Genomic DNA, 26,555 nt, shown 5'->3' with positions numbered 1-26,555 from the left:
GCTCAGGACCACTGTGCAGCGCGAGTGCCCTCGAGGGGCCAGGGAAGGAGAGGGGTGAGGGATGAGGGAAGGAAAGTTTTAAAGCAAACAACGTTACGTGCTGCGTGTCACGGGAAGCATTTGGAAGTTTGGCCACGTAGCAGAACAAGCTAACGATGCGGCCACCCGGCTGCGAATGCTTGGGAAGGCTACAGAAATAGAGACTGTCCCCCACACCAAACTAATGTTCTGCTGAGCTTCAGAGAAAGGAAACAAGACCCCTCGCTGCCAGACACGCAGAGAACCTCAAGCCAAAGCACAGATCCCGGGAGGAGGCCTGGAAGACACAGGTTGGGAGCTGAGCTGCTCCCGCAAAGCCAGGGAACTCCCGTGTGTTCTGCCACCATCCCAGAGGGATGGCGTGGAAGCGACAGAGCACGTCAGGGGGAGCGCAGCGCGGGACTCGCCGGCGTCTGGCTGGGCAGGCACCTGCCCCTTACCATTCAGCAGCTGCAGCTCAAGGAAGGCGGCCGAACACACCTTGCACACCCACCGGCTGGGTTCCGCCTCCACTGGCGTGCTGCTCTCTGGGGTGCCTGCAGCTTCAAAAGACAAGAGGGGGAGGTGGTCCAGCAGCTGCTCTCTCTGTGCAGCCCAGCCCAGTGCAGGGCACACCTGCCCTCGCAGGAGGTGACAATGACAGCGGTAACAACTGTCACCGCTTGGGAGCAGGTCCAATGCTCCAGGCGCCGTTCTCGGCGTTTTACCTACACGGACTCGCTCGTGCCTGTGAATGTCCCCATTTCACAGATGAGGAAGCCGGGCACAGAGCACTGGAACCAGGGCCTGACGCAGGGCTGTCACCAGTCACGGAAACGTGGCCTCCTCCCAGAAGCCAGTCTGGTGGGACCAGACACCATCCCCCCCATACAACTTCAAGAAAAGAAAAAATGCATGCTACGGCCCACATCGAATTCCCCAACCTCTCACTGGCTCATGTGACAAGAAAGGGCGGAACCCCAAACAGCCAGGCCACGCGCCCTGGTGTGGCCACGGCTCCTGCCCAGCGCTGGCCAGCAGAGCTTTCTGCAGTGACAGAAATGTTCTGTAACTGCCGGCCAGGGGGGCAGCCACGTGCGCCGAGTGCCCCTGGGGAGCTGGACTTTCACTTTTATTGAATTTAGGTTGAAACAGCTGCCTGGGGCAGGTGCTTACTGCGGAGGCAGTGCCCCTAGCCCTCCCGGCACCCCCGTGGGAGTCTGGGGGCGGGGGGAGATGACCAGGGTCCATGGAACACAGAGAGAGACCCTGGTTGCTCAGGGTCCTTTTCAAAAAAAACTACCGATGCTCTCGTGAGATCTCAAAGTTGGGGATGTAATGGAGAAGAACCTTTGTATTCTGTTACAAGTTAATCACTAAAGGGATGTTGCCTATAAGCTTAAATGATACCTAATGGCCCCTCACTGGGCACCCTGCCTCCCAGGTAAAGACGGTAAAGCTAAAACACCTTTGCTTGGCTCACAGGAAACATCCGGACCAGGCTCACCTGTGAATGGCTGCAGGAAGGAGGAAATTAACATCCCCTGACCGGAACCAGGAGATGCCTGATTTTACTCCCTCCCCTTTTAGCATGAAAGCAGCCTGAATGCTAACTCAGCTGGTTCTTTGGGACACGGGTCCACCAGCTCCTCGGTCTGCTGGCTTTCCAATAAAGTCGCCATTTCTTGCCCCAGCTGGTCTCTCGATTTACGGGCTGCTTGTGCGGTGAGCAGTGCGAGCTGACTTGGTAACGGGGACATTCCAAGTGAAGGTATGTTCGTGATGTCCTGGCCCAGGAAGCTGATTCGCTAAACCCCACGTGGCAGCCTGTCAGGGCTGGACGGGGGCCACCAGCCCTCACCACCACCTCCACTCCCATCTCTGTGCAGCTTGTGTTGACACGCATGACCCATCGCAACCCTCCGGGGCCACTCGCAAAGCAAAACCATCCAGAAGAGCGACTGCACACGCGTTCAGAACCAGGAAAAAGCACGCCTCTGTCTGTGTCAGAAAACAGCGATAAGGGCTTCCCTGGTGGCGCAGTGGTTGAGAGTCCGCCTGCCGATGCAGGGGACGCAGGTTTGTGCCCCGGTCTGGGAAGATCCCACATGCCGTGGAGCGGCTGGGCCCGTGAGCCATGGCCGCTGAGCCTGCGCGTCCGGAGCCTGGGCTCCACAACGGGAGAGGCCGCAACAGTGAGAGGCCCATGTACCGCAAAAAAAAAACAAAAAAAAACACAGCGATAAGGTTGCAAAGGATAGAAGAAACAGACGGAGACCACTGCTACAACCGTTTGCAGGCATTTTCTGAGTCTCCGTAAGATAACAAGAAGAGAGAAATGTAACTGCAGTATGAAATTTTTGGTTATACCAAAGCCAGAGCAGAAAGAGTGGAGATTGTGCAGCCCAGAAGCAGGGCGCCGTTGTGGGGTGTGCCCTGCGGCCCAGCCTCCGCTCTCCTCTGCACCCATCTCTGGGAATCCACAGAAGAGAATCAGCAGGAGATCAGGGCCAAATTCCTGCATCTCACTCACCTTCCCAAACACACACGGTTCTAAAGAGGGCAAAACACTCTTGCACAGGAGAGTTTCAGAGAAGGAGGCTGAGCAGGGGGTAGCTGGCAGTGGACACTCGGGAATAAATGCAGTTTCTTTTCATCTCTCCACCACGAGGTCCCTGCCCAGGAATGGAATTCACATAGGCCTGACCTGTGACCTGACCTTCGGCAGGAAACCCATCTCTTCAGCCTGGTGTCCTGAACGCTAGGTCAACGGGACTAACTAGAAGAAGCAGTCATGGCTGCTGTCCTCCCACCGAGGGCAGTACTCTATTTTCCAAAAATTAGCTTTCAAAGATAAGACTTGGGCTTCCCTGGTGGCACAGTGGTTGGGAGTCAGCCTGCTGATGCAGGGGACACGGGTTCGTGCCCCGGTCCGGGAAGATCCCACGTGCCGTGGAGCGGCTGGGCCCGTGAGCCATGGCCGCTGAGCCTGTGCGTCTGGAGCCTGTGCTCCACAACGGGAGAGGCCACAGCAGTGAGAGGCCCGTGTACCGCAAAAAAAAAAAAAATTAAAAAGACTTAAGAAAAAATTAGCCAGCAGTCAGAAGGCAATTCTTCATCCCAACCACTCACACGCCCAGCAAAAGAGGTGTCTATGCAAAATGAAACAGGAGCTGGCAGTGGAGAGACAGGGAGAAGGCCCACAGTAGGACGGTCGGCAAAACGTGTGATGAAGATCAATGACGTGGTACATCAGCATGTACAGCAAGACCTCAACCACGCAGAAGTGCACGGCTTTTTAAACGATGGAAAAGAAATGGCAGAACTACAGGGACAGAGGGTAGATGCTGGCCGCCAGGGGATGGAGTACAGAGCTGTACGAGGGAACCGTCTGGGGTGCTGAGAACGTTCTACATCTTGATGGTGGTGGAGCTCACACAACTGTAGACATTTGTCCAAACTCTGAACTGTCCACCTAAAATCGCTATTTTATTGTTTGTTAACTACACGCCCACAGTGCTGGTTTTTTAAAACAATTAGAAAATGCTAATCAAAAAGATTAAGAGTCGTTAAGATGGTGATGTTATATGTGATTTAAAAGTTCCCCAAATGTTATGAAATGTACTTATATTTCATTTTTTTCACTAGAAAGGTGATTTTGAAACTCTGATGCTGACAGCCGACCCTGAACCCCATGCACCCGCCCGCTGAGACCACTGGGCTTCTGGGCCTCCTCCTTCACCTGCCAACGGGCCCAGGTGTGTGTAAAGAAGAGAAACCAGCCTTAATGGGAGCTCAAGGAGAACATGTGATTAGAAAAGTAAATCCACTACCAGAAAAAAAAAAACAGGTTAATTTTTGAAAGGAGTGTGCCAGGGAGAAGGAAACCCACTTCCCTCTGTATCTAAAAGTCTCCTCTGCCAGTCTACAAACTGGCCGATCTCTATGGCAAACATCTATGACAAGGACGTCTGAGGCAAATTCATAGAGAGAGAGAACCAATGAGTCTTAGCAGTTCCGACGCTCACCTAGAAAGTTCATGAATAACGTAGAGGCAGACTGCTCCTTGCCCACGGGCCCCCTCAGGACGCTTCTGGAACAAACTGCTGGTTCCTAAGGCCCCTTCACCTTGCTCTGACCCACCCGCATCGGGCTAAGGGTGCAGCGCTGGCCACAAAGGCCCCGTGTGATCTCACGGGTGCGTCCAGACCACAGGCGGGATGGGGAGCGGCCTCATCTCAGGAGGGGCAGAGGGGAAGCCACCTCCCTACCTGTCAGATCTGGATAATCGGAATCCTGCAGAAAGCCAGCTTTCCACGGGTTTCCAGGCCTTTCCTCACAGGTCTCATCTGCTCCCGTTACTGAGAAGTGGGCACTCAGGGACCCAGTACTCCCAACGCACGGCTGCCGATGGGTGAGGTGTTCAAAACACACACCTGAGACCGCCTGGGCCCCGGGCACCCGGATGGGTGGGGCTGGAGCAGCGTTCCAGAAGCCTCTCTGGGAGGGGAGAGGGGCTTGGGGAAGGGGCTGGGCAGGAGGCCAGGGTGGCAGGAGACAACGCGGGGGTCCTAGGGCGGCTGCCACGCCCCTAGGTGCAGCAACGGTACTGGCGCCAGCAGCACCGCCGGGGCCAAGCGGGCCCTCAGCAGGGGGCTCCCCCAGGAAGAAAAGAAACAAGGAGCCCAACTAAGCAGCTAGTTAACAGTAGTCAGGAACTTCCATCGCGTCGCCAAGAAATACGTGCTTGACATCTGTCCCGAAACAGAAAGGGAAAGAGATCATAGAAGCTGTTTCTAAACTGTTCGAGTGCCTAAGTTGCTTATTTATTTCCCCAATTCAGAAGCCAGTGTCGGGTGGCCGCGCTGCTTGCCTGGTTATGAACAGCGCCCTACATTCTCAGAAGCCCGGAGGAGGGCCCCAGCTACCCCCGTGTCCTGCTTGAGAACGGTCAGAACGGGACCCGGAGGCAGGTATTAGACAACACGGTCCTGGGCTCATTTCGTGAAGATCTATGCTCTCCAACGCAGCCCCAGATTCAAGAGCCCTCCGGAGGCAAAAGGCCAACAACAACTGGAACTCTGATAAGGGGAGGTGACCTCTGTGTTGACTTTGACGTTGAGAGCCATGACGGGCATGCATGCCACCTCCAGCACACAACTGACAAGGTCAGGCTCTACGAGCCAAACCCTGACGTGCAGTCTGGGCTGGTCCCGGGACACGCACAGGGTCAGGAATCCACGCCACGAGAAAGCCAGGTCAGGAAGATCCTGGTGACCCTGACAGCACCCAGGGAGGTGGCCTCACCTCGGTGCTTGAAAATGACTCCTGACCCCGTGGAGTGCCACTGCAGGTGCCTCCAGGGGCAGGGGCAGGGCCAGGGCCAGGTACCCAGTTTTAGCAAATCCTAGGGGCTAGAGCAGTCTGGTGAAAAACGCAGGGTCTCTTCAAATTCTTCCTGCCCCCTTTACTATCAAAATAAAGAAAAGGGCATCAAGCCCAGGCTCCCTGCAAATATCCCTGCGAAGATGCAAACCCTCTCCTGCCACCAGACCCCACGTGCAGCCATCTGTCACCCCCAGAGCACCCCCCAGAGGCTCCACGGGCCACCACCACCCAGCCAGCCTGCAGTGACCGAAGAGGGGTCCTGGAAATTCACGTCCGCCTGGAACCTTTGGGTAGGGTCTCTGCAGAGGTAACCAAGATAAGATGGGTCAGACTGGTTGAGGGTGGTCCTGAATCCAGTGACTGGTGTCCTCATAAGGAGAGAACCCAGAGGCACAGGGAGACACCCAGGCAGGGACGGGGAGCTGCAGCTACACTCCAGGACCGCCGAGGGCTGTCGGCAACACCAGAGCTGGGAAATCCGCTTCTTGGACTCCAGGCTTCCAGACTGTGAGACAACACGTTTCCTTTGTTTTAGCCCCGGTTTGTGGTGCTTCGTCTGGGATGCCTCACGGATACCTCCCTCCCTCTCTCACACTGCCACGTGAGCCCACCGGAAGCAGCTCCCAAACCTCCGCCACGATGCCCACGTGGGACAGACCAGAACCTCCCAAGCCTGTACGGAGCTGTCTGTACCCCACAGTGCTCATAATAAGAGGGATCACCTCCTTGTCAGAACCCTGTTGTTCGGCGGTCGGAAGGAAAGTCCTGCCACAGGAAGTAATCTTCCTGGCAGCAACAAGCTGCCCCGGGCAGGGCCAGGTGGAGCCGTATGAAAGCCCTGCTCTCCCAGGTTGTAGTGCCACGTGTGAGCCACCTCACGTGGTCCCTCAAGGTCAGGTGGTGAGGATGAACACCCGGGGACCCAGAGCGCGGGTAGAAAAGGCCCCCTTCACGAGGTGATCCCCCGACTCCAGGTCAGCAGGACACGCATTCTGATTTGCTTTTCCAAAGGGATGTGGGTGAATCACACGTGACTCCACTAGGCCTTTCTTTGACGACACATGCTACACAGGCACACACATGCGTATACACATGCACACGCACACCCCGACCTCCAGGAAAAGGCTGCTGGAAGGTGGCTAGCACCAGCACTGGAGCCAGAATCCGGGTGCAAACCCTGATTCCGTCACTCTTTGCACTGATTCAGGGAAGCTTCCTTAACCTCTCTGTGCTCCGTTCCCTCTGCCCAAACCCAGGGGCCACAACCTGACCCCCAGGGACCAGGTGGGTGAGTGACGCGTGTGAAGCCGCAGAGCTGGGGGCAGAGCTGCCCGCCAGCAAGCGCCTGGCTTGGGGCAAACTCTTCTAACGGTTTCTCGGCCCAGATGTTCAACCAGCAGACCTACAGACCCACCACGTGGTGTCAGGACCGAGCCCTCGGTGCTCCCCACGCCCGCGGGCCTGCCCGGCCCAACTCTTCTCACTAACACCGGGCTGCTGCATGCGGCCAAGGGGCCGTGGGTCCCCGCGGGGTGGCAGGACGGCAGGCGCGCTGGGGACAGGGGCCCCCACGTACCATGGAGCCCAGGGCAGGCCTGCCTCAGCATGGGCTTGTCCATCCTCTTGGCGTAGAAGGCCGCGTACCACACGCGCAGCTCGGTGCCTGGGGGGATGTCACGCGAGGTGGTGAAGTACACGTCGCTGCCGTGCTGGAAGGCCGTCAGGTTCTGGTGCCCGGGCTCCGCTGCCGGCCGCACCAGCATCATCCAGTTGCAGTCATCCTCATTGGAGGTGTCGAAGCACACGGGGTGCCCGTCCTTCTGGAACACCTGGGGGTGAGCGTGGCCCGCCGAGGGGCCGGGGCGGGGGCTGGTTATCCACCGGTGTGCGTGTCAGCGTGTGTGTGTGTGTGAGAGAAGGGGGGCTGCTGAGTGACCAGTCTGGACGGTACCACATCAGAGGCCAAACCGTGCTCCATACGGACCTGTTTGGGCATTTACAGTGGTGGGAGGGCAGAGGTAGACCCCTGAACAGGGGTCAGGTAGGCTGATCACAAGCAGAAGGGAAGCAGGAGACACAGCAAAAGGTCAGGTGTCACCGGGAGACCCTAGTTCTCCGCATGGCTCAGGTGGGAACTGGGACGCCTAATCCCACCTGTGGTCCAGGTGGGCACCCGGACGCGGGCATTCTGCTGCACGGGGAAACCTGAGTTCTGCTCCTAGGCCAGGAGTTACCAGGAGACCTGAGCTCTATGCATGGCCCGGGTGGGAACTAGGACATCTGAGGTCTACTTGTGGTCCAGGTGTACAACCTGGACACTCAAGTTCTAATCAGTTTTCAAGTGGGCATGAAGGTGCTTCTTGAGTTCTACTCCCGGCCCAGGTGTCATCAGGACACCTCAACTCTAGGCATGGCCCAGGTGGGAATCAGGACACCTGAGCTCTACTCCAGTTCCAGACGTCATCGGGACACCTGAACTCTATACCTGGCCCAGGTGTCATCGGGACACCTGAGTTCTACTCATGGCCCATCTGGGCATCAGGACACCCAAGTTCTTCTCCCGGCTCTGTTGCAAAGTTCCTCAATCTCTATATGGTGCGCCCTCCTCTGCAAAGCAGCACCACTGCTTTATCCATTAACTGCAGGCAGGGACCAGGGGGAGAAGCTTGAATATTTTGAAGTTCAAAGTAACCACATGGAATAGGGAGTTCCTGTCCTCCATTTTCTGATGCAATCATTGCTTCCTTGTTGTAGGAAGAAATCTCTCCCCTCTCCTGGGCTTTTCCTGTAGGGGCTCCCCACTGCTAAGAGCTAGAGGCCCCCTTTGAGGATGGAGCCCTCGGAAGCAAGAGGAGGGGGCAGAGGGGTCCACCAGGTGCCTAATGACCCTGAGCCGGTGTGGGAACTGCTCCCTTGCCCTCCCTCCACGGGCATAAAGCTGCCCCCAGCACCCAGGTAACCAACGCTGAGCCTGTGCTGGAAACAACTCAATACGAGACACAGACCTTCAGAATCTGAGTCGCTGAAAGAAACCAAAACAGGCACAGAGGACTTTTTCAAAGGGGCCTCGGCCGACCTCGGGCCCATAGTGATTACGTGCATCAGCCCCAGGCCTCTTTACCGCACTCCTTCACGTAAAATAACGTCTCTTTCTTTTCTTTCTTTGTAAACAAATCAAGTGCCTTTCCTTCCGCTCTGCTGTGCTGAAATCTGTCTGTAAACTCAGTTCTCCAAGGACTGGCGGAACTCCGCGGTCACCTAGATAACCTCTGTCCTGAAACACGTGGGTATCTGCTAAGGGTCTCCAGGAGAGCTCACCTCTCGGGGTAACCATTGCCCAACCAGCACCTGTTCCTCTGTTTATGTCACAGATGTTTTTGAAGGCTGGCTGAGGCTGGGCGCGTACTGGGTGCAGGGACAGAGCTGTGACTGACACCCACGTCCCTTGCCTCACGGCGCCTCCGTGGGTCTCACTTTAAGTGATCCAAGCCCTCCCACCGATTTCCTTCCGTTTTGTTTTTCTCAGTGTCATATAAAAGCTGTCATTTTCCAGCCTGATGTGCTTTTCAGAGCTGCCAAATTTTGCACTGGCCTCTCATCAAGGCCTCGACAAGACACCTTCCTTTCGAAAGAGCCTCGCAACGTATCCTACGCTCTGCACTGGTGTGAAAATGCTAACGCACCCCTGCAAAAACACTAACGCACCCCTGCAAAAACACTAACGCACCCCTGCAAAAACACTAACGCACCCCTGCAAAAATCCACAGAAAGCCCCCCCCAAAGCCTGCGCTGGGGGTCTACTCTTGCAGATGTTTTAAATAGACTCTCTTTAATGTCTTGCAAAATACTAACTTAACTCTGAGGCTCTTGTGATATAAAAACAAACTAAAAAAAAATCTGAACATTGTCTTGGAAATTCAGCAGAATTATAATACCTAGAGCTGTTTCTAAGACATTTATGAATCACTGGAGCTCAGCGGGCATTGCCCCATCTGCACGAGGAAGGTCACAAAGCAGGGGTTCTGCCTCCCCCACTGGCCCCAGCTTTTACCTTCAATGGAAACGCAGACTCCTTCTCCCATTTGGCGACTCTCCTCGACTCAAATGGGCCAAACTGCGTGCGCTTGACGAGCTGGGTCACAGCAAACACCCCCTCAGCTCCATCTTCCAGGCGTCTGATCTCCAGGTTGGAGGGAAGGGACGACCTAGAAATAGAACAAAGCAAGAGACTCTCGGCCCCGGGCATCCACTGACCGAGGTGCCACCCACACCAGGGGATAAGAGCGTTAGGGTGACGGAAAAGGTCGCTCTCACTGGCCCCCAGAGTGGGCGATAGAGGGGCGTTGACTCAAGGATGCGTTTAAAATCCCTGCCCAGGAGACAGAGCTGATGCGTGTGTGTGCACGCACACACGCACACACACACACACATCCTAAGTGTGGGCTTCAATCGGCCACCAGAGAGAGGAGGACCACAGAGAGACCACAAAGAGGGGCCGCGTGTAGAGTACCACGGGGGAGACAAGAACTGCCACCGCATTCCAAAGACCAGCAAAGCGCTTCCAGCCAGGCCGCACTGGGCCGCTTTCATCGAGGATGTGGCCTTTCTAAGTAAACTCAGAATATCAAGGATGGGGCACGCGTGCCAGCGGGAAGGCATGTGGGCTGGGGCCCTGCGTGAAGGCCAGGGCCAGCCTGGCCCACGTCGGGAGTGGGGCGGACCCCCAGGGCGCCTGGAGCATACACCCCTCCCAGGAGCGAGCAGGGGGGCTGAGACGAGGAACCTATCATAGAGGGACCGATGGCTCCCACGGGAACTTCGTGGGCGACAGGCAACAACTGAAGGTTTTTGGAAGAGAGCTCATCAGATCTGTACTTCAGGCGAAATTAGTAATCTCTGCTTTGTGCAGGGAAGCAACAGTAAGACAAGGAAATAAAGAGGCTGGGAAAACCAGTTGGGCGGCTTCTAGGAACTGCGTTGATTAGATGACAATTTTAGTGCCACTACATGCCGGGCCCTAAATCAGGTGTAACGATCACAGCAACTTTCCAAGGGGTAGTTATTCTCTCCACTTCACAGATGAGGCAACTGAGGTGCAGACAGGAGCACGTCTCATCCGGGTTCAAACAGCTACTACGTGGTAGGTGGGTCTGTGCCCCTCTCCCCCAGGGAAACGTGCACTGGCAGAGCCACGGAGCCCCCTCACCAGATCTAGGCGCTCGTCCAGAAGCTGCCACACCTTTGCCTGGCTGCCCGCATCCCCGCCCCTTGCCCACAGTGGGCAAGTTAGACGGCAGGCCTGGGCTCGGACCACAGGGGAGACTGAACAAGCTTGGCCATGGCAGTCAACGCATAAACCGACCCAGCCCATCAGCTGAACCAGGAACTAGATAAAAGACATTGACCCTGAAGTGTCTGCAACCAGCCTCCGCTCATCCTGGCGGCAGGAGACTCAGCTCACGGTGGGACGGAGATTTCGGACGGCCTCAAACGTGAGGACAGCCCTTCTCACCGAAGTCTCTCCCACTTCTTCTTTTGCTGTTCCCCCCCCCCTTCGTAGACACCCAGGCCACCAGGCTCTTGCGGCAGGTGACATGCCGAAAACCCTGTTTGACAGGCAGGACGATAAAAGCAGCTCAAGACGGTCACTTACCTTGCCCTGCTTAACACAAAGGAGTCTTTGACCATGACCACTGGGCCCAGCTCGGGACATTCAGAGTCGTGGTACTGGCTGCAGTCTTCACACCCTGCAAACAAACATCCCAGCGTCAGAGGGGGCGCTGAGTGGGGAGGGAGACGCCCACAGAGCATCGCGCGGCCTGGGGGTAAGCGACAGTGCTCCCCACGGACGGGACGCAAAAAGAGCGCAACGCAGGACGTGCGCCCCCAGGAGGAAACCCTGCTCCACGACATGCTGCAAAGTAGGCCAAGCCACCTCTATGGGGACGGAGGACAGGGGTGTCCCCAGGGAACGAGCGTAAATGAAAATTCACCAACTTAACCCGTTTATCATAAATCTACCATGTTGTGAGCCTCTTTCTAAAACCCGGGGTTACTCATCTGAGTCAACTGCCACCCCTCCGAGTGCCCTTTGCCGGGAGTTCTCAGAAAGACGATCCTTTTAAAACGGTACCCGGCAGCACATTTCTCGTGTAATAAATCGCGGTTCTTAAAACAAGTAAGACCACGTCTAAAGGAGAGAGCTCTTCTCTACTACAGAAACCAAGTGTGGACGTGGCTCTGCCTTCCATCGTGAGGACGGGCCACGGGCCACTTACAGATGAACATGATCTCCTCGTTCCCATCTTCAGCCATCACCACCACCTGTCAGGACAGAGCGCCGCGTTAGTGATCAGCTTTGGCCAAAGGCGTTTTTAGAATTGAAGTACAGTTGATTTACAGTGTTGTGTTAATTTCTGCTGTACCGCAAAGTGATTCAGTTACATTCTTTTTCAGATTCTTTTCCATTGGCGTTTTTAAAGACAGTCCCTGCTAATGGCCCCCTCGAGCCTGTGTAGGGACTGACTTACTTTGTGCTTTTTTTTTGTTGTTGTTGTTTGTTTTTTTTTTTGTTTTTTTGGTGGTACGCGGGCCTCTCACTGTTGTGGCCTCCCCCGTTGCGGAGCACAGGCTCCGGACGTGCAGGCTCAGCGGCCATGGCTCACCGGCCCAGCCGCTCCGCGGCATGTGGGATCTTCCCGGACCGGGGCACGAACCCGTGTCCCCTGCATCGGCAGGCGGACTCTCAACCACTGCGCCACCAGGGAAGCCCACTTTGTGCTTTTTAAGAAATTTTTTATTTTATTTTATTGGTCCTGCCACGTGGCTTGCGGGATCTTAGTTCCCCGACCAGAGATTGAACCTGGGCCCCTGGCGGTGGAAGCGTGGAGTCCTAACCACTGGACCGCCAGGGAAGTCCCTGACTTTGTCCTTTAAAGGCAACAGGCAGCAGGGTCCCCTTTATCGTGGGTTCGGGTGGGGGCCTTGAAATGTTTTCTAACCGAGAATGATGCTTTTTCATAAGCCATTGATGTGAATGGCTCTGAATTAGGACGTCTTCGTGAACTCAGGCTTTCATCTTTCATATCAGCCATCCATTTCCAGTTGTAAAATAAATACACCACTATTTTAAAAAGCCCGTTTTCTCACTGCCACTTCTATTTTTTCCTCCCTCATGGGACTATGACTTCCTCCGGGGCAATCACATCACACGTGACCTCCATTTTCTTCCACCTGCTAACCTGTGCGTGACACCAAATTTCTCTTGGGGGGACTAAGCACTGCCTGACATCATGGAGGAGAGCCCGCCTGCTCTCCACGAAACCTTTATCACAACTGGTCACTTCTATCTCCTATTCAACCTTGAGGTTCACCTCCACAGCGAGCAGCTGTGCTCAGGCCCCCTGCATATTCGTGGGCGATCTGGACATGTTCAGATGGGGCCTCAGATTCCTGATCTATAAAATGAAAATGAAAATGCCCACCTCATGTAGTTTTGGGGGGAGCATAAAGTGAGACACACCCCGTATGTGCCACTCAATAATCGTTCCTCTTCCCTCCCACCCCTCCATCCCCAATTAAGCTAACTCAACACATCCTTCCTGCATCCCACTCCTAGCCAAGCCCGAGTGTATCACTAGGTACCTTTCTGGGGAAGTACACAGGCCGGCGCTCCATGAATGCCGATTCCACACGCCCTCTGCCCCATTTCCACCCCGGGAGCTTGCGAAGAATGAATAGCAGACAAATGCAAAGTCCCAATGAAAACTGATTTGCTGAACACGTGATTAGTTGAAAGGTCCACCACAGAAGAGTGAATTAGTTATAAGGAAACAAGGCAGAGAGATGGCGTTTCCAATTTACCCCTAAAATGCCAAGGATCGACAACCAGGGCATATGTTTTCCCCAAACACAGCCCAGTTTTTTCTGTTCCTGGGGACACCCCTTTACATTACAAGATGCCTCATGTGGCCTCAGCACGTTTAACTTTGTGTTTCCTGGTTGATGGGCTCCACAGGTGGGGTCAGGGGCCAGGGGCCAGTCTGGAACAGGGGCAATGGCGGGTCACGGAGCAAAAGGAGAAGAGGGACAAAGAGGCAGAGGAAACACGTGAAAACCCGCTTTCGTGAGCTGCTGAGGTGCCCCCAGGAGCTTGAGAGCCGTCCGCCCATCAGCAGGAACCCACTCTACCCACCAACACCAGCTCAGGGTCAAGGAAGTTCTACAAGAACAGTGGGCTCTTAAGGGAGCCCTCAAACCGCTTACAAAGGTGGCAGCATCAGAGGGTGCGGACAAAGGGAACCGTTCTGGCCTTCCCCATGGCCCAGTGTGGCCGCCTCCCCTGTGCCTGCCTCTGGTCGGGCCTCTCAAGGCTTCCATGTCTTGGCTACTGTAAATAGTGCTGCTGTGGACACTGGGGTGCATGTATCTTTTCAAATTAGAGTTTTCTCCGGATATATGTCCAGGGGCGGGATTGCTGGGTCATAAGGTAGCTCTATTTTTAGTTTTTTAAGGAACCTCCATACTGTTCTCCATAGTGGCTGTACCAATTTACATTCCCACCAACAGTGCAAGAGGGTTCCCTTTTCTCCACACCCTCTCCAGTATCTGTTATTTGTAGACTTTTTAATCATGGCCATTCTGACTGGTGTGAGGTGGTACCTCACTGTAGTCTTGATTTGCATTTCTCTAATAATTAGCGATGTTGAGCATCCTTTCATGTGCCTGTTGGCCATCCGTATGTCTTCTTTGGAGAAATGTCTATTTAAGTCTTCTGCCCATTTTTGGATTGGTTTGTTTGTTTTTTTGTTACTGACTTGTATGAACTGTTTGTGTATTTTGGAAATCAAGTTGCATCGTTTTCAAATATTTTCTCCCACTTCATAGGTTGTCTTTTCATTGTGTTTATGGTTTCCTTTGCTGTGCAAAAGCTTATGAGTTTGATTGGTCCCATCTGTTTATTTTTGCTTTTATTTCTACTGCCTTGGGAGACTAAGAAAACACTGCTATGGTTTCTGTCAGAGAATGTTTTGCCTATGTTCTCTTCTAGGAGTTTTATGGTGTCATGTCTTATATTTAAGTCTTTAAGCCATTCTGAGTTTATTTTTGTGAATGGTGTGAGGGTATGTTCTAACTTCACTGATTTACATGTAGCTGCCCAACTTTCCCAACATCACCAGCTGAAGACACTGCCTTTTCTCCATTGTATGTTCTTGCCTCTTTTGTTGAGATTAATTGACTATAGGTGTATGGGTTTATTTCTGGGCTCTCTATTCTGTTCCATTGATCCATATGTCTGTTTTTGTGCCAATACCATGATGTTTTGATTACTGTAGCTTTGTAGTATTATCTGAAGTCTGAGAGTTATGCCCCCAGCTTTGTTCTTTTTCCTCCGGATTGCTTTGGTAATTCTGCATCTTTTATGGTTCCATATAAATTTTAGGATTATTTGTTCTAGTTCTGTGAAAAATGTCACAGATAATTTGGTAGGGACAATTAATCTGTAGATTGCTTTGGGTAGTATGGCCATTTTAACAATATTAATTCTTCTAATCCAAGAGCATGGGATATCTTTCCATTTCTTTAAATAATCTTTAATTTCCTTTATCAATGTTTTATAGTTCTCAGCATATAAGTCTTCCACCTCCCTGATCAGGTTTATTCCTACGTATTTTTTTTTGGGGGGGGGAATGCGATTTTAAAAGAGATTGTTCATTTTTCACTTTCCCTTTCTAATATTTCACTGCTAGTGTGAAGCAATGCAACAGATTTCTGTTTGTTAATCTTGTGTCCTGCTACTCTGATGAATTCGTTTATCAGTTCTAGTAGGTTTTGTGTGGCACCTTTAGGGTCTTCTATATAGTATCATGTCATTTGCATATAATGACAACTTTACCTCTTCCCTTCCAGTATGGATATCTTTTATTTCTTTTTCTTGTCTGAGTGCTATGGCTAGGGCTTCCAATACTATGTTGAACAGAAGTGGTGAGAGTGGGCACCCTTGTCTTGTTGCAGATTTTAGCAGGAAGTCTTTCAGCTTTTCACTGTTGAGTATTATGTTGGTTGTGGGTTTGTCATAAATAACTTTTATAAAGGAGCCTCCTGAAGTCTGTGCTGTGCTGGCAAAATCCCTCTGGTGTGCAGAATGCTCCTTTGCAGAAGGGAAGTCCAGTCTCCAGACTTCTGCAGCATGTAAGAAATCTCAGACCAAGGAATTGTAAATAGTACTGTTGTAGGGAAAATGACAGAAAAATATTCAAAGTGTGATATTCAGCCATTTTAACCACCGATCCTGGGGAAACTTACTTATATCAGTGGTTCTCAGTGTGGTCCCTGGACCATCAAACAGTAGCACCAGCAGCACCTGGGAATTTCTCAGAAATGTGAATTCTTGGGCCCCTCCCCAGACCTGCTGGGCTGGGGCCCTGCACTCCGTGTATTTGCAAACCTCCAGGTTATCCTGATGCGGCTCAAGTCTGAGAACTGCTGCTTAACCTTCAATCTTTTTAACACTTACATGATTACTCCTGCAAAAAGCACTGGGGGACCACAGCAATCATGTCAGGAAACGAGATGTGTCATGAGGGTCAGTTAGGCTTAGACCAGGAGTATCTGTGTGTAACTTGGTGGGAAATGGGGAGCAAGGGGAGATCTGGGGCAGATGCTCTCTGTGACACTTGAGGTTTACTCGGCAGCCCCCATGATTACAACTGTTAAAAACAATTCTGAAAAAGAAGACTAAAGTGAGAGAAATCAGTTTACCTGGTTCAAGCTTAATTATAAAGGACAGCAATAAGGACTTTGGTATTGGTAGAGGGACAGACACACAGATCAATGGAAATGGAGAACAGACTCACAGAAATATGCTCGACTGATTTTGGACAAAGGGGAAAAGCAGCTCAGTGGAGGAAGGATGGTCTTTTCAACGAACGGTGCTGGGGCAACTGGACATGCAGAGGCAGAAAAAAAAAAAAAAGAACTGTGACCTCACATCTCACACAAAGATTAATTCATAATGGATCAGAGACTTAAGACATAAAACAGTAAATTTTTTTTAGAAAAACAGGAGAAAATCTTTGAGATCTAGAACTAGCCAGTTTTCAGACTTGTCACCAAAATCACAGTTTACTAAAGGAAAATTGATAAATGGGACTTCACCAAAATTTAACATTTTTGCTCTACAGAAGATGTTATTAAGAGGATGAACAGACAATGTAAAGACCAGGAGACATTTTTGCAAACCACGTAACCATATGCAGAATATGCAAAGAACTCTCAAAACCCAATAGTAAAAATGCAAACAAGCCAATTAGAAAATGGGCAAAAGACATGAATAGACATTTCATCAACAAAAACACTGGAATGGCAAATAAGCACATGAAAAGATGTCCAATGTCATTAGCTGCCATGGAAACGCAAGTAGAAACCGCAAGGACACCTTTCAGAACGGCGGGATGCCGGTGGGGATGAGGGGACTGGGGCATCTGTGTTCGCTGGTGGGAGTAGGAATCCATTTGATGGTTTCTGATAAAACCAACATGGCCTATGACCCAGCAATGGCACTGGTGGGTGGTTATCCCAGAGAAATGGAAACTTACATCCACAAAAAACCTGTACATGACTACTGAGGGTAGCTTTATTCCTAAGAGCCTAAACTGGAAACCACCCAGAGTCCCTCACTGGGTGACTGGTTAAACAATCTAATCTGTGGTCCATCCACAGCCTGGAATACTGATCAGCAACTAAAGACACGAAACTACTGACACACACACAACCGATCTTGAATCCCCAGAGTGCTGCTGGGTGAAAAACGCCAGTCCTCAGAGGTACATGCCGTATGACCCCATTCACATAACATTCTTGAAATGACAAAATTATTGAGGAGGGGACTAGAGCACTGGTTGGTGGGGGTAAAGGAGGGAGAGGGGTGGGAGGAAAGAGGGGGAGGCTATAAGAGGGCACCAGGGGGCTCCTTGCGGGGCTGGAACATTCTGTATCTGGACTGCGTCAAGGTGACCATCCCTGCTGCCGCCCGGTACTGGAGTTGTGCAAGACGGTACCACTGGGGGAAACTGGATGAAGCATACACGGATCTCTCTGTGCTCTTTCTTATAACCACCAGGGAACCTACAGTGGTCTCATCAAAATCAGTGAAATCAAATCACTGGAGTTCAAAAGCAACTTCCAGCACAATGCGTGGGAATGGTCCGGATCCTGGTGGAATAAAGCACACATGACTTTTATCGGACCACTGGATATCTGAACACCGACTGGATATCTGACCAGATTTTGACCATGTTAAGGAACCAGTGTTAAATGTTTTAGGTGGGTAACAGTATTGTGGTTATTTTTAGAGTCCTTCTCCTGTAGAGACACAGACTGAAATATTTACAAACGCAATGATGTGACCAGGGTTTGCCTCGAGGTCCTACCGGTGGGGAGTCCTGGACGGGGTGGAGGGGGCAGTCAGACCTGGGCGACAGCAGCTGAGCTGGTGATGGCCTCGTGCGGTCGGCCGTTGCCTGCGGGTCCACTGTTTTGTGTGTTCATACTAAAGCTATTTGTAAATGGTGCCGACACACTCTTCCCAGGTCCTCCTCTTCCGCTGACTCTGCGTCCTGCCCCCAAAGCTGGCCTTGGACGCATGCCAAGTCCACTAAACAGCTTTTTCTTCACCTCATTTGACCTCTGGGTCACACCGGATGTGGCTGACTGCTCTCCTCTCCTCCACAGCCACTCCTCTCCCAGCCAACCGCACCGAGCTGCTCTCTCGCGGTGCTCCGGCCCCTGGGGTATCCTCCTCTGCCACCCGGTCGCTGTCTTAGCTCCCATGGGCTCCGCACCGGCCCCTTCTCATCCCTCCTCGTGCTGCACCCTCTTCCCAGGCAGTCACACCTGCTTCTGTGGCTGCTGCTAATACCACGTGGACACTGGTGACCCTACTCGGGGTCCCACATGTACACCCAGCTCCCCGGCCGCACCTCCGCCTGGAAGCCGGCGGCAGCTCACGCGCCAAAAACGAACTCCGGGCCACTCTCAGCTTCCCTGCCTAGTGCTCCGAGGGCCACGGGAGGCCGAGTCTGGTTCTCAGGCAGGTGGTCAGGGACCTACTACGGCTGCGAACATTCATCACCCAGAACTTGGATGCAGGCAGACACCCTGCCGCCACCCTCAGCTCAGACGGCCCAGAAACCTCATTGGTCTGTTGTCAGTTTCACACAAATTTTCTATAAAAACACAGTGCAGTTTACAGATCGCCTGCCGCTGGGAGTGTTCCCCAGCCTGCCGCTGGTCAAACACCACCTGGAGAGGAAAGAGAGGGTAAGACGAGCCTCCCCCACGTCCCAGCACAGACCAGCTCGATCCAGATTCCCCGGGAAACAGGTCCTGGAAGGGGAACCATACACCAAACGTGGGACAGAACACTCTTTACCACAACGATCGCTCAGATTCCAAGTCCTCAAAGTACCTCCTGTAGGTGGTCGGACAGTGTTCCTCCTTCCGAGACAGGCTTGTCTCACTCAGCATCACGTCCTCAAGGTTCATCTACGTTGGACTGTGTGTCAGAATGGCCCTCTTATTAAAGGCTGAATAACACCCTATCGTTATTCACCTGTCAATAGACACTTGGGTCATTTCCATGTTTTAACTACGGTGAATGAAGCCGCTATGAACAAGGGGCAAATACCTCTTCGGGTCTCTGCCTTCGACTCTTTTGGGTCTATACGCAGAAGTGGACTTACTGGATCATACAGTAATTCTACATTTAATTTCTGAGGAACCACCATACTGCTTTTCATGGCAGCTGCACCATCTTCCATTCCCTCCACACCTTCGCCAACGCTTGTTATTTTCTGGGTTTTTTGACAGTAGCTGTCCTGGTGCATGCAAGGTGAAAAGGAATTTTTTTTTTCCGCCTTGCCGCGTGGCACGTGGGATCTTAGTTCCCCAACCAGGGATTGAACCCTGCAGTGCCCCCTGCAGTGGAAGCAAGGAGTCTTAACCACTGGACCACCAGGGAAGTGCCGATAAGGATTATTTTTAAGTGTGATCTGCAGAAGCTGGGGTTTAGAAAAAACAATCAGTTTTGAAACACTGGAAAGTGAAAACTTCACAATTTTAAAAGACACGTAGCTTAAAATAACTCAAAGAAAAAGGCGCTTTCAAGAAGGTTGTTGATATAAGTGTGAAACGAAGGTTATCGCTTGTTTGTTGATCTGACTGGGCCTTCCCAGGCCGTCCCTGGCCTGCCTATGTGATGGAAGGGGACGGATAAAGGACAGAGGTGATGGAGGCTGAGGGCCTGCAAGTTTGCTCTTGGCCCAGATGACTTAGAAGTCCCTCCTTGTCAGTGGCCAAAGCAGTGGTCTCAACAGAAATGTAAGGTAAGCCACACATGGAATACTTCCTAGATCTTGAGTTTTGAAATAATTACAGGAAGTTTCAAAAATAGCACAGGAAGGTCCCCTGAACCCTTCACTCAGTTTTCTCCAAGGGTTATATCTTACATAACTATGTATATCACATACACAGTTTGAGAGCGTAACTACAGCACACTCTCAAAACCAGGATATTGACCTTGGCACTGTGCGTGTGCACGTAATTCAGTGTCTTCTCATCACAGGTGAAGGCTCATGGGACGACCTCCACAATCCAGATTCAGGAATGTTCTATCACTGAAAAGACTTCCCTCATGTGCCCCTCTATAGTCACACCCTGTCCCCTGACCATCCCTAACCCCTAGCAACCACTAATCTGTTCTCCAACTCTACAAATGTTATCATTTCAAGAGTGTCATATAAATGGGACCACACGGTATGTGGCCTTGTGAGACTGGCTTTTTTCTTCCCTCAGCATAACATCCCTGGGTTGTCACATGTCTCAGTAGTTCAGCCCTTTTACTGCCTCTCACTCCATGATGTGAGTTTAACCACTCACTTACTGAAGGAGCCTTGGTTTTGTCCCCACTTTTGGCTATTACAAATAAAGCTGCCATGAACAATTGTGCACGGGTATGTCTGGACATAAGCTGACCTTTCTCTGGGATAAACGCCCAAGAGTGTAATGACTGGGTCCTACGTGAGGTGGATGTTCAGTTTTTAAAGAAAGTGCCCCACCGCCAACGTCTGAAAGATCCAGTTTCTTGGCGTCCCTGGCAGCGTTTGGTGTCACCGTGTTTTATTTTAGCCATTCTCACACGTGTGCAGTGGTACCTCATTGTGGCTTTAGTTCGCATTTCCCTCATGGCTAATGACACTGCACATCTCTTCCTGTGCTTATTTGCCACTCGTAAATCCTCTTCGGTAAATGTCTCTTCGCGTCTTTTGCTCATTTTCTAGTTGGCCCCTTCCTGTCCCGCTGCCCTTCAGGTCTGACACTGGCTGCGTGGGCCTTCCTTCCACTGTCACCTGGGATTCGTTTGTCCTCTTGGGTGTGGAGCTCTTGTTCCCTGAGCCCTCGTTGCTTCCGTTTTCTTGGTTTATTCCTTTGATCTGGGGAGCACATTTTCCAGTAGTTTCCTTAGAATGGTGCCTGGGAGGTAAATCTCTTGAGAGGACTTGCCTGTCTGCGAATGTCTTTGCTCCAATCTCACGGGCCAGCTGCTTTGCCCGGTACGCGGTGGTTTTCCTGAGGAAGGTTGAAAGTGAGACTCCATCGTCCTCAGCTTCCAATGCTCCAGCTGAGGCATCTGATGACTTTCCAGGAGGCAAACCCTCTGTATGTGACTCCCTCCCCCCAGATCTCTTAGACTGTTTTAGCTCCAGGACCCTGAAGGCTCAGTCTGCCTTGGTGCCGAGCTCGGGCTGTGGCCCTTTCAACCCGGCTCTCCTGTCCTGCAGTCCTCAGATTTTCTTGTGTTATTTCTTTTATAATTTCTTCCTCTTTCTGAACCTCTTAGTTTCGTCCAAGATGACATCTGTTTTTCTGACTCTCACATCTGGTTCTTCAGGAGGGATTTCTGAGCAAAGGGGCCAAGAGAGGTTTGCATTCTGCCGTCTCAGAAATGGAAACTGAGCTAATTGGCCTTCTCAGGCTGATGAGAGCTCCAACGGGCAATCATCTTTTGCTTAACAAAAAAAAAAAAAGAGGGGAATGTGAGGCCTGATTCTTACTTAATAGGCCTTGAGAGACAGACAAGATATTTTAAAACTAGGCACCCTGGGACCTTTGGTGGTGAAAAGATCCTCACACGTTCTCAGCATAAGGGCGAGAGCACAGTGTAAAGAGAAACCACAGAGAACAAAGTCCAGAGAAGTCAGATGTGCGGGACAAAGGGGCCCAGAGGGATGGGGCGGAGGGGGCAGGTGGCATGGAAGCAATGGATCAATGAACAGAATTGCAGCGGCTTGGTCAGAACAGACTTTGTAAACCTCTCGACTAATATGACCAAATTGCACTTATGTTTTTGGTCACAATAAAAGGCAAACTTACTATAACTAATTAGCATATATATTTTTAAGGTTACAAAAGGCCAAAGGCCTTGAGTTACGAAGCACTGGGCACACTCCTTCCCCAAGACAGACTCTCTGTCCAGCAGGTAGGGTCCCTTCCCCCCGACAGCGAGCAGGGAGTGACAGTTCCGGCACATCATCCCCTGCAGGCCCTACACACGAATCACGATCTAGGGACACTCGAATGAGAACATCTGCCTCTGGCCTCATGATGGTGGAAGGCCATTTATCGAGGGTTTTCTGATGGTACCTGCGATATTTCAGCGCTTAAGCTGGAGAAGCAGATGGTGCTGAACATTGAAAACAAGTCAAACGGAGCCCTAACACCCAGCAGCTCTCAGGTAAAGAAAGCCGTCATGTCTGGGAAGCCCATGCTTCAATTTGCTGTAAGTCTGCGGAAACATGACCCCACAGGCTCTGGGAGACTCCAGGGGAGCATCCAGAGTTGGGCTTCCTCAGATGCTATTAGGATGAGAGGCTTCAACTGGGCCCCCACTGTGACCCTGAGCTGTCCCCTGCCCCGTGACAGCGACAGGTTCCTCACCACCCCAAACCATCCATGACCAGCCTCCCAGCTTCCACGACCCCTTCCTCTTGTTTCCTCCTCCAGAAGCTCCCTCCACCTGCCAAACTCCTACCTAACCTTTAAAACCTAATCCAAATGGCCCCTCCTCTCCAAAGCCCTCTTGGCCACACCTGTCACTCACCACACAGGCACACTGCAGCCGCGTCTCCCCGGGAGGCCCCGCCCCACCTGCACCTCCCTTATTACACACCTGTCTCTGCTGCAGAGTTACGCCCCTGGATTATGCACACCAGCCTTCAACAGAGCTCACTCGTGAAAACAAAGAAGTTTTACCTGTGGCTCTAATGCCGCACTTCTGTCTCCTTTCATTGCAAAAGTCCTGGGAAGGACTCTGGCGGCTTCTCTCTTGAATGGGAAGAACTGCCCTCCTGGCTCCACCAAAGCCCTCCATTGTGGACTGCCTCCCCTTCATCCCCTAGGCAGCATTCACCCCCTCCCCCTGGAAACCCTTTCCGGCGAGGTCTCCTGGTCTTTCCATCCCAACCCCTGCTCCTCCCGAGGCCCCTCTGTGCTCCCATCTCAAGCCGCCACGGTGGGGCAGCCCAGTCCGGCCCTTCGGTCCTTTCTCCATCCGGATCCGGCATTTACTCGCCATCACCTCCCATGCCCGAGTCCACCCAGGCCCCTGAGCCCACCTGACACATGGTTCCATGACCGACCTCTTTGCCGACAGTCCCACAAAAGTGTTTTACAAAATGCTATTTCCTGCCCTTCAGCTGACAGTGTAAGCTGCTCAGCCTTACTTTAAACAGCTGCAAGGGACGTAATCTCCAGCATATTATGAATATTAACTTCTTAAAATAAAACTGCCATGTGTCTCTTCTAAACGCATCTATTGGAATCGAAACACCACAGCGTGACACCCACTGCCGTCCGGTCACAAGGCATGTGGACAAGCTCTTCATCTGCCAGGAGGCTCACGGCGCTTCTGTCTGTACCATCGTCTGTTTCCATCACCACAGATGTTAAACCCAATGTGTTATGTTTGTGCTTGAAATGACTATCGATCGCCGTTTACGCATACAGATCAAATTAGTCTTGATTTCCTATGACCGTGAGTTTGTGCTAATTTCTCCTGGACTACGCTATCGTTCCAGTAACTGGGACACCACTGATGAAAATGGAAATACTGCCCACACTGGTCAACAGTCACCTAGCACAGAAGCTGGGTTTAATGAGATAAATAGGACTTTTCCACCAATCCAGTCACGTATCATGGAATTCGATTCAACTCTGTTCCTACCCTTCGTTTTTACAGATGTGAGTGCAGGAAACCCTGCTCCCACAGACAAGTAGTTGGGACGGAAGAACTTCGTTATAGTCGCCACTTAGCAATGACCACCTGCCGAGGTCTCCCATGCACCATGAGAGCCACGTACTTGTGAGCTGACCACGGCCCACACCAAGACTGGGGCTGGGGGGTCGCCATCTTCTGGACAGTGGGAGGGACCCTTCCTTAGTAAGGAAGCACTTAAGGAAGGTGATGACCAGGACCATGGGCCCTGGGCAAGGGTTTCTCCCACCCGAGGGGCAGTTTGAAGATGCTGCTGGTCTACCAGGTCCTGATTCCCTGACCACCCCTCAACCTGCACACCTGTCACCCCCTGCACATTCCCCACCCAAACCAGCAGCAAGGCCTGCCTCGCTCTAGAAATACGCTTTGTCCTGTCACCTCATTTCCCCTCTGCCCCCACCCTGTTTCTAGGGGAACCTTGTTGGGCAGCCACGGGGTCCTCTCTAAAAAGACACAGATCCTTTGGACCCCTGCCCCAAAGCCCAGTGGTGTCCGCTTGGCTCTCAGGGTAAACTCTGAGTAGAGTACAGCCTGTGCCACCCTCCTGTGCTACCCCACCTCAGCCACACAGAGCTTGCTGCCACCCCAGGGCCTTTGCACTTGCCACGTCTGCCTGTGACAGACACCCTCACCCCAGATCTCCACTGAGGGCCTCGCAGCACTGGTTTCCACCGGAATGTCACCTTCTCAGACAGACCTTCCTGGTCCCCACTGCCCAAGTGTGCCTACCCCTGCCCATCCCCCGCCTCCACCTGTCACCCTTCCTGCCTTCTTCTACACGCTCTAACCACTGTCCACCTCCCTCCCTCCAGAGCATTCGGGCTACCAGGCAGGGCCTTCTCTCTCACCCTCTGCAGCGCCCGGCACGTGAAAGCTGCTGGGTGGACGGCCAATGAACATGCGCACGCGTGAACCATGTGAGATGAAAGACAGGTATTGTCATATGTCACAACTGTGGAAAGGAGGCTGAGAAAGCATTTGAGTCCTTGCCCACAATCTCAGCCTCTCAAATCACATGTGCAAGAAACAGCTGCCTTCAGTCTCCCTTGAATCTGCAAAATGGGAGAAGTGTTCCTCCCCTGGCCTTCTACACAGACGACGATATCAAAAGAATGATACATGAGAGGTATATCCCAAGCTAATGGAGTTCTTTCTCAAATATAATTGTTCCCAGAAAAGCTATTAGCCTTGTAATTGGGGGTGATTTTTAAATGTATTTATTGGTCTTCTGGAAAAAATAACTATTCCTTCTGCTTGCAAAATCGAACATATTGTATTCTTTGTTGGTAGCTTTTTTGCAAAAATATGAATCAAAGATATAGGAGAAAAAAACTTTATACAGGATAAATCTTACTATCTTTCCCTTTCAAAATTCAAACTATAGTCCTATTTCTTAACCATTCACCATAAGGCAGTGATGTCAAGGAAATCCAGAGAAGCAGAGTGGAGCCATGAAAATGTGGAAAACGTGAAAATGTCCAGGTTTGAAACAAAATACGGTGGTGTTTTGTGTGTACTGGGTGGCGGGGGGGGGGGGAGGCTTACTTATAAAAACAAAGTGTCTACATCATTACACTCTCCAGGGAGAGTTCTCACTGTTGCCTTTGAAGATCTGTCATAAAACCACTTGCTCATTTACTTTTCGTCCTTAAAAATACGTCCAGGAACCAAGCTGGGTTTCTCCAAATTTATCTGGTGAGTCCAGATTCTATGAGTGGCTTAAGCAAACGTGGTTTTTGTGGGTTGGCCGCTTAAATATGTACACGGGCCCACGTGTCTCTGATCACACACTTGTTTCTACCATTTTAATCTACCCTTGGTGGGGCAGGATGGCAATTTCTGAGCTTTTGTGGAAAAAAAGGAAATCTCATCTACTACCTTAATAGAGATTAACACATAACAACTATAGCTATCAGCACGGTGGATATTTCCATAATGCGTTTTCACTTGTCTTCTCAAAGCTGACCTTCATCGCGAATACCCGTCCCCTCGCCAGAGGCCACATGGCCGGCTGGTCCACCTGTCCGCGCCAGGGCGGGGCCAGCGCGCCGTTTTTCCAGCACAGCCACCCACCCCGAGGGCGGGCACATGTCACCTGTCCACGGATTTCACTACCTTGCCTCTGCCACCCAAGGGTTTACACAAACAGGATGCAGGGTGCTCGGGGCGGGGCGGCGGTGGGGGGAGGCTGGGCAGCCCCGTCGCCCGAATCCTGGGGTCTGCCTTGCTAACCGCAGGAGCGGGGGGTCCAGGGACCCTCCCCATTCGCCCCCGGGGGCTGGGCCCAGGACGGGGGAGAGTGACATCACGAGGAACCGTCGGCGACGAGGGCGCCCGGGGGCGGGACCGCGGGCCGGGGGCCGGGGGCGGAGGACCCCCAGCGCCGCGCCCACGGGCGAGCGCGGCCCCGGCCCCGCGCCCCGAGCGGGCGGGCCTGGGGGAGCGGGCGGCGGGGCCCGCGGCGGGGCCGGCGGCGGGCGGGCTGGCGGCGCGCAGGGCGATCCCGGAGCGGCTCCGGGAAATCCAGCCGGGTTTTGACTCCGATCGCCCACGGTGCCCGCAGCCGGCGAATGTAACAAAGAACAGGCGGCATGGCGGCTGGACCGGGGCGGGCGGCGGGCCGGGCGGGGCCGGGGGCGGCGGGCCAGGCGGGGGCGCGCGGGGGCGGCGGGCCGGGCCGGGCCGGGGCGGCGCGTGCGGGGGCGGGCGGAGGGCGCGGGGCCCGGGCTTTACCTGCCTTTGGAATGTGCAGAGCGGGATCGGATCCGGACTCCGGGTTGCGATCCGCTCCGGAAACTACGCAGCACCGGAAGCCGGG

At 52.6% G+C, this 26,555-nt stretch overlaps 1 protein-coding gene across 5 annotated transcripts in view; it reads right to left on the bottom strand.

Annotated features, from left to right (window-relative positions):
• Nucleotides 1-26,555, bottom strand: part of PRDM15 (PR/SET domain 15) — a 59,182-nt gene extending 32,627 nt beyond the window's left edge. For all 5 annotated transcript variants that reach the window (XM_060297776.1, XM_060297778.1, XM_060297777.1 and 2 more), the window contains exons 1-6: nt 26,471-26,555; nt 11,685-11,730; nt 11,060-11,153; nt 9,458-9,611; nt 6,983-7,235; nt 480-581 (exon numbers count right to left, since the gene is read on the bottom strand). In XM_060297776.1, the coding sequence (XP_060153759.1) occupies nt 480-581; nt 6,983-7,235; nt 9,458-9,611; nt 11,060-11,153; nt 11,685-11,721 (640 nt within the window). In that variant the 5' untranslated portion in view covers nt 11,722-11,730; nt 26,471-26,555. The remainder of the gene's footprint in view (nt 1-479; nt 582-6,982; nt 7,236-9,457; nt 9,612-11,059; nt 11,154-11,684; nt 11,731-26,470) is intronic.

The sequence above is a fragment of the Globicephala melas genome, chromosome 4 (genome assembly GCF_963455315.2).
Source record: "Globicephala melas chromosome 4, mGloMel1.2, whole genome shotgun sequence".
NCBI classification, from domain to species: domain Eukaryota; kingdom Metazoa; phylum Chordata; class Mammalia; order Artiodactyla; family Delphinidae; genus Globicephala; species Globicephala melas.
This window is presented reverse-complemented; position numbering and strand designations above follow the sequence as displayed.